Source organism: Oncorhynchus mykiss, chromosome 2 (genome assembly GCF_013265735.2).
Source record: "Oncorhynchus mykiss isolate Arlee chromosome 2, USDA_OmykA_1.1, whole genome shotgun sequence".
Lineage (NCBI taxonomy): Eukaryota > Metazoa > Chordata > Actinopteri > Salmoniformes > Salmonidae > Oncorhynchus > Oncorhynchus mykiss.
The window spans coordinates 6,039,298-6,052,543 of NC_048566.1; the positions used below are offsets into that span (position 1 = coordinate 6,039,298).

At 45.2% G+C, this 13,246-nt stretch overlaps 1 protein-coding gene across 2 annotated transcripts in view; it reads left to right on the top strand.

Annotated features, from left to right (window-relative positions):
• setd2 (SET domain containing 2, histone lysine methyltransferase) overlaps positions 1 to 10,204 on the top strand; it is a 46,510-nt gene extending 36,306 nt beyond the window's left edge. For both annotated transcript variants that reach the window (XM_036936117.1, XM_036936127.1), the window contains 3 exons: positions 5,394 to 5,468; positions 6,719 to 6,820; positions 7,799 to 10,204. In XM_036936117.1, the coding sequence (XP_036792012.1) occupies positions 5,394 to 5,468; positions 6,719 to 6,820; positions 7,799 to 7,960 (339 nt within the window). In that variant the 3' untranslated portion in view covers positions 7,961 to 10,204. The remainder of the gene's footprint in view (positions 1 to 5,393; positions 5,469 to 6,718; positions 6,821 to 7,798) is intronic.
• Positions 10,205 to 13,246: the final 3,042 nt, after the last annotated feature.

Here is a 13,246-nt window from a genome sequence, read left to right on the forward strand (position 1 = left end):
GAGCTGTTAAATCAACCCACACATCTTCATCAACATCTGAAGGTAAGGGTGAACTAGGTTTAGGAGCTGTTAAATCAACCCACACATCTTCATCAACATCTGAAGGTAAGGGTGAACTAGGTTTAGGAGCTGTTAAATCAACCCACACATCTTCATCAACATCTGAAGGTAAGGGTGAACTAGGTTTAGGAGCTGTTAAATCAACCCACACATCTTCATCAACATCTGAAGGTAAGGGTGAACTAGGTTTAGGAGCTGTTAAATCAACCCACACATCTTCATCAACATCTGAAAGTAAGGGTGAACTAGGTTTAGGAGCTGTTAAATCAACCCACACATCTTCATCAACATCTGAAAGTAAGGGTGAACTAGGTTTAGGAGCTGTTAAATCAACCCACACATCTTCATCAACATCTGAAGGTAAGGGTGAACTAGGTTTAGGAGCTGTTAAATCAACCCACACATCTTCATCAACATCTGAAGGTAAGGGTGAACTAGGTTTAGGAGCTGTTAAATCAACCCACACATCTTCATCAACATCTGAAAGTAAGGGTGAACTAGGTTTAGGAGCTGTTAAATCAACCCACACATCTTCATCAACATCTGAAGGTAAGGGTGAACTAGGTTTAGGAGCTGTTAAATCAACCCACACATCTTCATCAACATCTGAAGGTAAGGGTGAACTAGGTTTAGGAGCTGTTAAATCAACCCACACATCTTCATCAACATCTGATGGTAAGGGTGAACTAGGTTTAGGAGGTACAAGATCCAACCCACATATCATTCCTGCTCCGCTCTGCATGCATTATTTGGTGTTTTACGTTGTACACCGAGGATATCTTTTCAGATTTCTGCATGTGGAGTCTCAATTTGGTATTCGTCCCATTTTGTGAATTCTTGGTTGGTGAGCGGACCCCAAACCTCACAACCATAAAGGGCAATGGTTTGATTCAAGTATTTTTTTTAGTCAGATCTTAATTGGTATGCTGAATTTAAGTTCCTTTTGATGGCAAAGAAGGCCCTTCTTGCCTTGTCTCTCAGATCATTCAGATCCAGCTTTGTGGAAGTTACCTGTGGCGCTGATGTTTAGGCCGAGGTATGTATAGTTTTTTTGTGTGCTCTCGGGCAACGGTGTCTAGATGGAATTTGTATTTGTGGTCCTGGCAACTGGACCTTTTTTGGAACACCATTATTTTTGTCTTACTGAGATTTTCTGTCGGGGCCCAGGTCTGACAGAATCTGTGCAGAAGATCTAAGTGCTGCTATAGGCCCTCCTTGGTTGGGGACAGAAGCACCAGATCATCAGCAAACAGTAGACATTTGACTTCAGATTCTAGTAGGGTGAGGATGGGAGCTACAGACTGTTCTAGTGTCCTCGCCAATTTGTTGATGTATATGTTGAAGCGGGTGGGGCTTAAGCTGCATCCCTGTCTTAGCCCATGGCCCTGTGGAAAGAAATGTGTGTGTGTGTTGCCAATTTTATCACACTTGTTGTTTTGTGTACATGGATTTTATAATGTTGTATGTTTTCCCCCCCAACACCACTTTCCATCAGTTTGTATTGCAGACCCTCATGCCAAATTGAGTGGAAGGCTTTTTTGAAATAAACAAAGCATGAGAAAACTGCCTTTGTTTAGGTTTGTTTGTCAAGTGGGGTGTGCAGGATGAATACGTGGTCTGTCGTACGGTAATTTGGTAAAACGCCAACATGACATTTCCTCACTACATTGTTTTCACTGAGGAAATGTACAAGTCTGCTGTTGATGATAATGCAGACGATTTTCCCAAGGTTGTTGTTGACGCATATCAATTGGAATTTGTGGTCTGTATATTTTATCATTTCATTTAGGATACTGTCAACACCACAGGCCTTTTTGGGTTGGAGGGTTTGTATTTTGTCCTGTAGTTCATTCAATGTAATTGGAGAATCCAGTGGGTTCTGGTCGTCTTTTAATAGTTTATTCTAAGATTTGTATTTGATCATGTATATGTTTTTGCTGTTATTTGTTATAGACCCAAAAAGGATTGGAGAAGTGGTTTATCCACACATCTCTGTTTTTGGATAGATAGCTCTTCGTGTTGTTTCTTTAGCATTTTCACATGAAGTGGTTAGATTCTATGGATTCTTCAATTACATTGAGCTGATTTCTGACATGCTGTTCCTTCTTTTTCCGTAGTGTATTTCTGTATTGTTTTAGTGATTCACCATAGTGAAGGTGTAGGCTCAGGTTTTCTGGGTCTGGTTTTGGTTGGATAGGTTTCTCAATTTCTTTCTTTAGGTTTTTTTTTGCTTCATCAAACCATTTGTCATTGTTGCTACTTTTCTTAGGTTGTCTTGACAGTTTTGATTTGATAGGGAAGCTGAGATATACGGTTTGTTTTCTACTCACTATTACATTTTGTCCAGGCAGTTGTCTAACAGGGATTGAATTTGCCTAATTGTTTTTTTGGTTAGGTTTCCACACTACTTTCCTTCCATCTATAGCATTTCTTAATATTATTCAGTTGCTTTGGCTTTGATGCTTCATGATTGAGTATTGCTCTTTTCAAGTAGACTGTGATGTTGCTGCGATCTGATAGGGGTGTCAGTGGGCTGACTGAACGCTCTGAGAGAACGTGGGTTGAGGTCAGTGATAAAGTAGTCTACGGTACTACTGCCAAGAGATGAGCTGTAGGTGTACCTACCATAGGAGTCCCCTCAAAGCCTACCATGGACTATGTGTATATACCCCGCGTGTGACAGAGCTGCAGGAGTTGACCCGTTTTGTTGGTTAGATTGTCGTAGTTGTGCCTAGGGGGTTATATGGATGGGTAAGGGAATGCTATCACTTACAGGTAGGTGTTTGTTGCCACAAATTAGTACATGTCCCTGGGCCTGGAAATGATTGATTTCCCATTCCAGGATGGAGAAGCTGTCTGCATTAAAGTATGGGTATTCTAGTAGGGGGGTATAGGTAGCACACAGTAGGATGTTTTTCTCTGTTTAGTTCATTTCCTTTTGAATTTCTAGCCAAATATAAAATGTTCCTGTTTTGATTAATTTAAGAGAGTGAGTTAGGTCTGCTCTATACCAAATAAGCAAAGTCCCTGAGACCCTTCCCTGTTTTACACCTGGTAGTTTGGTGGATGGCACTACCAGCTCTCTGTAACCTAGAGGGTAACCACTGAGTCCATCTCTATACCGTGTTTCTTGTAGGATGACAATGTCTGTATTTCTTTAGTGAAGTCTGGGTTCCTGCTCTTTAGGCCAAAGGCAGATGACCTCAGGCCTTGGATATTCCAGGATGAGATAGTGAAGGCTTTGTGTTCCATAAAGTGTCCAATGTTGTTAATCGTGGGGTTTGGCCCCAGACCAGTAAGTGTGAGCAGAGCCTGTTGAGCATCTGGTACATGCCATTGGCTTGGGCTAGTGTAAGAGTGGGGGTTGGGCCTGTTAGCCTGGGTGTATGTGTGACTTCCATGTTGAGGCCCTCTTTGTGGGAGTGGGGTGCATGGGGTAGGCAGGAGTGTCATAGGTCTGATCTGAGGGGGCCTATATGGGTTGTAGGAATGGTTATTATGCATTTCTCTCTTGAGCTCTCGCTCTCTCTCTCTTTTCTGTCATTTGTTTCCCCTCTTCTTTGATCGTAATGGAAACCAGGTTTCGTGGTTTAGCGTCTACGCACTGGGCCCTTTTGTCTCTGAGCTGAAATGTTTTCATATGTGTGTCTCCAGAGAGGGAGAGACCCTCTCTTTACGATGAGATGTCTCTCTCTTTACGATGAGATGTCTCCATCTCTCTCTCTTTATGATGAGATGTCTCCATCTCTCTTTCTTTACGATGAGATGTCTTCTCTCTTTACGATGAGATGTCTCTCTCTTTACGATGAGATGTCTTCTCTCTTTCTTTACGATGAGATGTCTTCTCTCTTTCTTTACGATGAGATGTCTTTACGATGAGATCAACTGTCTACTGGCTGTCTCTGGGGGGGGGGGGGGGCATCAACTGTCTACTGGCTGTCTCGGGGGGGGGGGGGGGGGGGCATCAACTGTCTACTGGCTGTCTCGGGGGGGGGGGGGGGGGCATCAACTGTCTACTGGCTGTCTCTGGGGGGGGGGGGGGCATCAACTGTCTACTGGCTGTCTCTGTGGGGGGGGGCATCAACTGGCTGTCTCTGGGGGGGGCATCAACTGTCTACTGGCTGTCTCTGGGGGGGGGGGGCATCAACTGTCTACTGGCTGTCTCTGGGGGGGGGGCGGCATCAACTGTCTACTGGCTGTCTCTGGGGGGGGGGGCATCAACTGTCTACTGGCTGTCTCTGTGGGGGGGGGGGCATCAACTGTCTACTGGCTGTCTCTGGGGGGGGGGGCATCAACTGTCTACTGGCTGTCTCTGGGGGGGGGGGGGGCATCAACTGTCTACTGGCTGTCTCTGGGGGGGGGCATCAACTGTCTACTGGCTGTCTCTGGGGGGGGGGCATCAACTGTCTACTGGCTGTCTCTGGGGGGGGGGCATCAACTGTCTACTGGCTGTCTCTGGGGGGGCATCAACTGTCTACTGGCTGTCTCTGGGGGGGGGCATCAACTGGCTGTCTCTGGGGGGGGGCATCAACTGTCTACTGGCTGTCTCTGGGGGGGGGCATCAACTGTCTACTGGCTGTCTCTGGGGGGGGGCATCAACTGTCTACTGGCTGTCTCTGGGGGGGCATCAACTGTCTACTGGCTGTCTCTGGGGGGGCATCAACTGGCTGTCTCTGGGGGGGGCATCAACTGTCTACTGGCTGTCTCTGGGGGGGGGGGGGGGCATCAACTGTCTACTGGCTGTCTCTGGGGGGGCATCAACGGTCTACTGCCTGTCTCTGGGGGGGCATCAACTGTCTACTGCCTGTCTCTGGGGGGGGCATCAACTGTCTACTGCTTGTCTCTGGGGCTGAGTAGGGTGGGTACTGTTAGCCGGAGAGGGAGCCCTGCCTTTATCCTGGCAGGATATCCCTGCTTTGTGTGGCTCCCTCCTTTCCTGTTGGAGGGGGCTGGTGACCAGGTGTGGCCTGCCTGCCTTCCCCACTGGCCTTGAAGTCCAGGGCCTCGGCTCAACACCTGCCATGGTTCATCCATGGTCTCCATGGTGTGGCTGATACAGCCTCACTTCCTTTGATCTGGGCCTTTTAGCTCCAAGTAATGGCTGCCGCCTGCTGCTGTCTGCCACAGCTGAGAAAATGACAGTAGCTATAACCCAGACAGACTGCTAGGCGACCGTTTAGATTAATCCATGGCCGAACCAAGCTAGTCAAACGAAACGTGACTATTCTATAGACTGAGATGTTCCCTGACATCTCTCATCTCTCCCATCGTGTGTGTGTGTGTGTGTGTGTGTGTGTGTGTGTGTGTGTGTGTGTGTGTGTGTGTTTCCACAGTTTTCTACTAAGACAGCAGAGGCAGACACATCCAGTGAGCTGGCCAAGAGGAGCAAGGAGACGTTCCGGAAAGAGGTGAGTCAACGTCCATATCTCAGTCTTCCTGTGATTCCTCCTCTCCTCACCTCCTCCTCAACTACACATGGCCAACAGTATGTGGATACCTGCTCATCGAACATCTCATTCCAAAATCATGGGCATTAATAGGGTCTCCCCCTATTGGGGTCTCCCCCTTTGCTGCTATATCAGCCTCCACTCTTCTGAGAAGGCTTTCCACTCGATGTTGGAACATTGCTGCAGGGACTTGCGTCCATTCAGCCAAGAGCATTTGTGAGATCGGGCACGGATGTGGGCGATTAGGCCTGGCTCGCAGTCTGGGTTAAAATTCATCCCAAAGGTGTTTGATGGGGTTAAGGTCAAGGCTCTGTGCAGGCGAGTCAAGTTCTTCCACACCGATCTTGACAAATAATTTCTGTATGGACCTCGCTTTGTGCACAGGGGCATTTGTCCTGCTGAAACAGGAAAGGGCCTTCCCCAAACTTGCCACAAAGTTGGAAACACAGAATTGTCTAGAATGTCATTGAATGCTATAGTGTTAAGGTTTCCCTTCACTGGAACTAGGAGATCTAGTCCAAACCATGAAAAACAGACTCAGACTATTATTTCTCCTCCACCAAACTTTACAGTTGGCACTATGCATTGGGTGGGACAGGTAGTGTTCTCCTGGCATCCGCCAAACACAGATTCTTCTGTCGGACTGCCAGATGGTGAATTGTGATTCATCACTCCAAATGACGCTTGGCATTGCACATGGTGATATCCAGCCAACTTGCCACAACTGTGGGAAGCATTAGAGTTAACATGGGCCAGCATCCCTGTGGAACACTTTCAACACCTTTAAGTTGTCTGAATGGACAAGTAAAAAAATATCAAACAATTAGGCTACTCCGATCAGAAAGGGATGGAAAGTGTCCCTGGGATGCGATGTTTTACTCTCGGTCCTACCGGTCTCTGCAGAGCTCATCAGAGTATAATTATAGTAGTTCTGCGTTGACAGGCACAAGTGGTCTTTCAATTATGTATTTGTGAAATGTTATTTTTTTTTAGATCAAAGCCGCGTTTGCACATTTGACAAGTGGCTAAAAAAGTTACAAGTTAATGTCAAGCCCATCTTACTATGACTGAGATACGTGGTCGTCCCACCTAGCTATCTTCAGATGAATGGACTTGTAAGTGGCTCTGGATAAGAGTGTCTGTTAAATGACTGAAATGTAATGAATGTCATCTCTACACGATCGATTTGACCTCCTATTTCCTGTGTTTAGATGTCACAGTTCATTGTGACCTGCTTGAATCCGTTCCGGAAACCAGACTGCAAACTGGGACGCATTGTCAACACCGAGGATTTCAAACACCTTGCCAGAAAGGTAGGGGGGGGGGGGGGGGGGGTTGTGTGTGTGGAAAGCAATCATCTGGGTATTTGTATTTTATTGTCTCAAACCATCCAAAACATGAACCTCTCCCAACAGTCAGAGTATTGAATTAAAGTCCTGGATAGCAATTAACTTGAAAGGATAAAGGTTTTCCCCTTCACATCTCACTAAAGCTCTTCCCCCAGACCAGAACTAAACGCCTGAACCTTCAGCTCCCACTGCTTCTGCTTGTATCCCAAATGGCACCCTGTTCCAAAGTAGTGCACTATGTATTGAAAATGGTGCCATTTGGGACATTCTCTCTCTCTCTCTCTCAATGCTCAGCCAGCATTCTTTCTTCCAAAGGGCATAAAGCTCCCCCTCAAGTAGTTTTGAGTGTTTCTCTGGGTTGACAACCACAACTCGCTGGGGACTTGTTTAAATGGAGTGCCATTTGGACACTCTACTACTCTTGAGCACATGGTCACAATAAACAAGAGAGAGGCCAAGTAAACTGGCTCACATTTTGATTTAATACCGTGCAGAACAAACCCTTAAAGCAGAACCTCTTAAAAACTAGAGCGCCAGCTAAAGTTTTGGATTGACTCGTTTTATAAAGAAAGCTGCGATTTTTGGGGACGCAGCCCTGACATTTGACTGTCTACATTTTTAGGAGGAGAACAAAGCTCATGAAATGGATCAGTCAGAATGAAAGCCTCATCTCTTCACAGTGTGACCTAACCTCCATTCTTCCTTTTGATGGAGCTAGTTTCACTTTTGTTGTTGCAGGGTTGTAAAATTCCCATAACTTTCCAGGTTTTCCAGAAATCATGTTTGGAAGATTCATGGAATCAGGACGGAATTAGCAGAAGATCCTGAATCCTCAAACCAGGATTCTAGAAAACTTGGGAATTATGGGAAAGTTACCCATTACCGATGTTGTTGTCAGGAGAAACATCTGACTTCCTTTTCTCCCCCTTTCTATTCCTCCAGCTAACTCACGGCGTGATGAACAAGGAGCTGAAGTCCTGTAAGAACCCAGAGGACCTGGAGTGCAACGAGAACGTCAAGCACAAGACCAAGGAGTACATCAAGAAATACATGCAGAAGTTCGGCAACATCTACCGGCCCAAAGAGGACACTGAGCTGGACTAACACTGTGTCTGACTGGAGGAACAGAACGGGGATCAAGACTTGAAAATATGATTAGGCTACAGTTGTTTGGGGCCCACAAATGGTGAAAGGAGACCCACTGAAACCCAGATTAAAGTCAAGTCACGCTGGGAAACTGAACTGTGGAGGTGGGATCACTCCAGACACATATTTATGTTGACTAAGACGGTGTCTTAAACTGATGCCTTGAAGGCTTGCCGCCGGGCCCACTGACTAATGGGAGGGGACTAGTGGGAGGGGGGTGAGAATCATGGCGAGGAGGGAGGTGTCTCCCAAAGGGCGGAGGATCCAGGTGAAGTGTCCACAGAGAAGTGTGCGACACCTAAGCTGCGTCTCAACTAGCACCCTATTCTCTGTGCCCTAAGTAGGGAATAGGGTGCTGTTTGGCACTCAGACCCAGAGAGGGGTGCTACATTGACCTATAGTGTCACTATCATGTTAGCTTTCTACATTTTTTTTCCAGTTTAACTTTCTTACCTAACTAACAATGTTTTCAAATCTTATCTACATATTCTCTCTAGAACTCTTCCTCCCCTGTCTGAAAAGGATTAATGAAAGAGTCAGACATACCACCATTTTAAATTGCTCTTCAATGTTTTTCCACTGTTGGGATGTTGCTGTATGAAGTCCAGCAGTGGCAATTAACTGGTCAAAATGGATCCGTGTAAAGAAAGACAAAATCGCTGTTTGTCCATATGACTGGCTTTCCCCTGGTGCGCCCGCCCGCCACACCCCCAAGCCAGCTATTGACTCGACTAGGGTATCTGGTGCCCTCCCTGCCTTCGGACCACAATCCTCCGGCGCCTCTGTTGTTATATGAATGCTTGATGGAGGCTGGGTTCTGTTCGGCTGGAGGCTGGGTTCGGTCCGGATGGAGGCTGGGTTCGGTCCGGATGGAGGCTGGGTTCGGTTCTATCGTGCTGACTGGTGTACTTATGGGAATTCCTCCATGGCTGCTTACCAAATAGCACCCTATTTCCTAAAAAGAGCAATACTTTAGACCAGGGCCTATAGGGGAATCCCAGAGTGCACTACTTTAGACGAGAGCTCTATGTAGGGAATAGTGTTCATTTGGGACGTAGTCCATGTTCCAATGCTCCCTCCCTGAGTAAAAAATGTTTTTAATACAAAAATTGAAGAATGAACTTTATTATGAAGCTTGTTCTCTTCAGTCCGCCTACTCGTCTGACTGTATCAAGTAGTGGGACAGACAGACAGACAGACAGACAGACAGACAGACAGACAGCAAATAGACAGACAGCAGACAGACAGACAGTTCAAGAGGACTTGGTGGTGAATAAGGAACAACCAGACAGACAGTTCAAGAGGACTTGGTGGTGAATAAGGAACAGCCAGACAGACAGACAGACAGTTCAAGAGGACTTGGTGGTGAATAAGGAACAGCAGGGGACGGGGTTAATGTTTTTGTCTTTAATTAACTTGTACTATGAAGTGAACAGGATTTGGATGCTATCAGACACATGATGCTTATGTGTCAGTCAGTCTGTCCCTCGTTCTGTTTCGACCCCCCCTCCTCCACAATGGGGCGTGGTCATTTTAACTCTTTTTTTTTTACTATTATAATTCCTTTAGACGGGCATCAGAGGCGCCTGTGCTGTCGTCTTGTTGCTACACAAGCTGTTTTACTCCTTAGTCTCCGGGGTAACAAGGTTTGTGTCCTGTCGTCAGGGTTACCGGTTCATAGGCTTGGGGTCGTTAATCCTTTAGGTAACTCTCTCACCACCATTTGAATTGCATTAAAACCATGTTCAAACACACATGTATTATAGTGCTTTATATGTGAATATATTGAGAAATAGTTTGAGAATGTTTAGGTAAGCGGAGTCTTTGTGAAAGGATGGACTGTTGGTCCGTGATATAACCTGTCAATAGCCTGGTGTCAGTATACCAAACACAGGTGAATGAAAGGGGGGGGGGGTCGAAGTGAGTACCCCTGTCTGCTCCAGCAGCTCAAATCAACACCCCCTTCCTCTGTAAGCTAAAGCCAGGATTCCACCGATTCACAGCCTCTTGTTTTATTTTATTTTATTTTGGTGGTGGGGGTTGCAGCAATTTTCTGTTTTGTTTGTTTTTGAGACTTTTTTATTTTTTTTGTCTGTACAAAAAGAGTTTCACCCCAACTCTACTGTAAGTACTGTGCAAGCACATTGTCATACTGAGTGTACAAACATTTTAAAAGAAAAATAAAGTTTTTGTAAAAATGTGTATTCCATTTTCAACTTGCACACTATTGAAATATTTCTAGAGTTTACCCAGAGCCAAATGAGAAGTTCCTCCACTACATGGTTAGACACCCAGTAGTGCACTGCATTCCACCCAATCCCCGTTTCACTGTGTACTTACCCCTTCAATACAGGGTGCATATGGAGGGAGGGACAGGCTGGCCACATCCCAAATGGCAGCCTGTTCCCTATTTAGTGCACTACTTTTGACAAGATGTAGATGCCCTGTTTACTGATTTGAACAAAAATATAAATGCAACAATTTCACATATTTTACTTAGTTACAGTTCATATAATGAAAACAATTCATTAGGTCGCTAATCTATGGCTTTCACGTGACTAGGAATACAGATATGCATCTGTTACAGTGGCGGTCTGTGCCTCTGAGGGAGCACTTTTATTTTTCATGAGCGTGGCCTTATTTCTATTCCAGCAAATTGGATGACTGTCATTCATATTCCATTCACCCAGTTCAATGTAAAATCGATAGGTTTAGGCTACTACACGATAGTCAAATATTCCCTATACCCATCATGAGGTTGCTAGAACCCAGCCAATGAATGAACGTTTCCAACACAGGTCGAGATAAAAATGTAAGATGACAGTGACACATTCAATATAGCCTTGCACACTATTGCCTGCATCTATCTGATCTAGGGTGTAATCATTAGTCCAACAGTTGCAAACGAGAGTTAATATTGGGCAAATGCATGGAATTTGTATCCCTGTTTTGTTTGCTTTCGTTTAAGAAACGTTTTTCAACAGAAGAGGCGGAATGAATACACCACTGACCACGCATAAACACAGTTCAGTGTTAGAGCAGCCACGTATTCCCTCTCAACCTTTTCCCTTCGGTTATGTGGCCAGACGAAAAAACCTTTCTATACACACAACCTACATTGTTGTCCTCCTATCAGCTAAAGTAATGTCCTAGTCAACAGCTAATAGAACTAATGCGTTAGTAAACCCGCTACAATCATGTAGTAACGTTACACCGGCGGTTCAGTGGCAAAAACTGAATACAACTAAAAGTTTACCTTGACTTGGAATAGATCCAGTGTTGTGTTGGGTAGTCATAGCCAGCTAGCTAACATAGCATCCCTTTGTCATAGCCAGCTAGCTAACATAGCATCCCTCTGTCATAGCCAGCTAGCTAACATAGCATCACTCTGTCATAGCCAGCTAGCTAACATAGCAATTATCTGTCATAGCCAGCTAGCTAACTTAGCATCCCTCTGTCATAGCCAGCTAGCTAACTTAGCATCCCTCTGTCATAGCCAGCTAGCTAACATAGCAATTATCTGTCATAGCCAGCTAGCTAACATAGCATCACTCTGTCATAGCCAGCTAGCTAACTTAGCATCCCTCTGTCATAGCCAGCTAGCTAACATAGCATACCTCTGTCATAGCCAGCTAGCTAACATAGCATCCCTCTATCATAGCCAGCTAGCTAACATAGCATACCTCTGTTATAGCCAGCTAGCTAACATAGCATCCCTCTGTCATAGCCAGCTAGCTAACATAGCATCCCTCTATCATAGCCAGCTAGCTAACATAGCATACCTCTGTTATAGCCAGCTAGCTAACATAGCATACCTCTGTCATAGCCAGCTAGCTAACATAGCATCACTCTGTCATAGCCAGCTAGCTAACTTAGCATCCCTCTGTCATAGCCAGCTAGCTAACTTAGCATCCCTCTGTCATAGCCAGCTAGCTAACATAGCATCCCTCTATCATAGCCAGCTAGCTAACATAGCATACCTCTGTTATAGCCAGCTAGCTAACATAGCATCCCTCTGTCATAGCCAGCTAGCTAAAATAGCATCACTCTGTCATAGCCAGCTAGCTAACATAGCATACCTCTGTTATAGCCAGCTAGCTAACATAGCATCCCTCTGTCATAGCCAGCTAGCTAAAATAGCATCACTCTGTCATAGCCAGCTAGCTAACATAGCATCCCTCTGTTTGAGCAGGGTGTTTCAATAGGCTAAACTAGCCAGCTGCATTTGCTAGCTAAGTAAGTGAAACTGAAAATGAAAAAGAATGACACTTGCTCTCTTGCTTCTCCTTCATTTTTGAAGAAATTAATTTGTTGTCAACTGTTCAACTATTTTCTTTCTCTCTTTGAGTCAATTACTCAACACATTTTATGCACTGCAGTGCTAGCTAGCTCTAGATGAATTATCTGATCCTTTGATTGGGTGGACATGTCAGTTCATGCTGCAAGATCTCTGATAGGTTGGAGGATGTCCTCTGAAAGTTGTCATAATTACTGTGTAAGTCCATGGAAGGGGGTGGGAACCAAGAGCCTTCTAGGTTTTGTATTGAAGTCAATGTACCAAGAAGAGGACGGAAGCTAGTTGCCCTCCGGCTACACCATGGTGCTACCCCACAGACTGCTGTTGAGGCTACTGTAGACCTTCATTGCAAACAGTGTTTTAATCAATTGTTTGGTGATGTGAATATATTTAGTGTAGTTTTATCTAAAAAGGTCAACTTTTTTAATGTCTTAACATTTTTATGAAATTTACTGAGGATGGTCATCCCCTTCCTCCTCTGAGGAGCCTCCACTGATCTGTTGGTCCCAGATACCATTTTTTTTTAAAGATAGGGGCGTGGATCAGAAAACCAGTCAGTATCTGGTATGACCACCATTTGCCTCATGCAGCATGGCATATCTCCTTCGCATAGTGTATTAGGCTGTTGATTGTGGCCTGTGGAATGTTGTCCCACTCCTCTTCAATGGCTGTGCAAAGTTGCTGGATATTGGCGGGAACTGGAACATGCTGTCGTACACATCGATACAGAGCATCCCAAACATGCTCAATGGGTGACATGTCTGAGTATATAGAACATGAAAAAACAGGGACATTTTCAGCTTCCAGGAATGGTGTACAGATACTTGCGACATGGGGTTGTGCGTTATCATGCTGAAACATGGCACGACAATGGGCCTCATGATCTCGTCACAGTATCTCTATGCATTCAAATTGCCATCAATAAAATACAATTGTGCAATAAAACT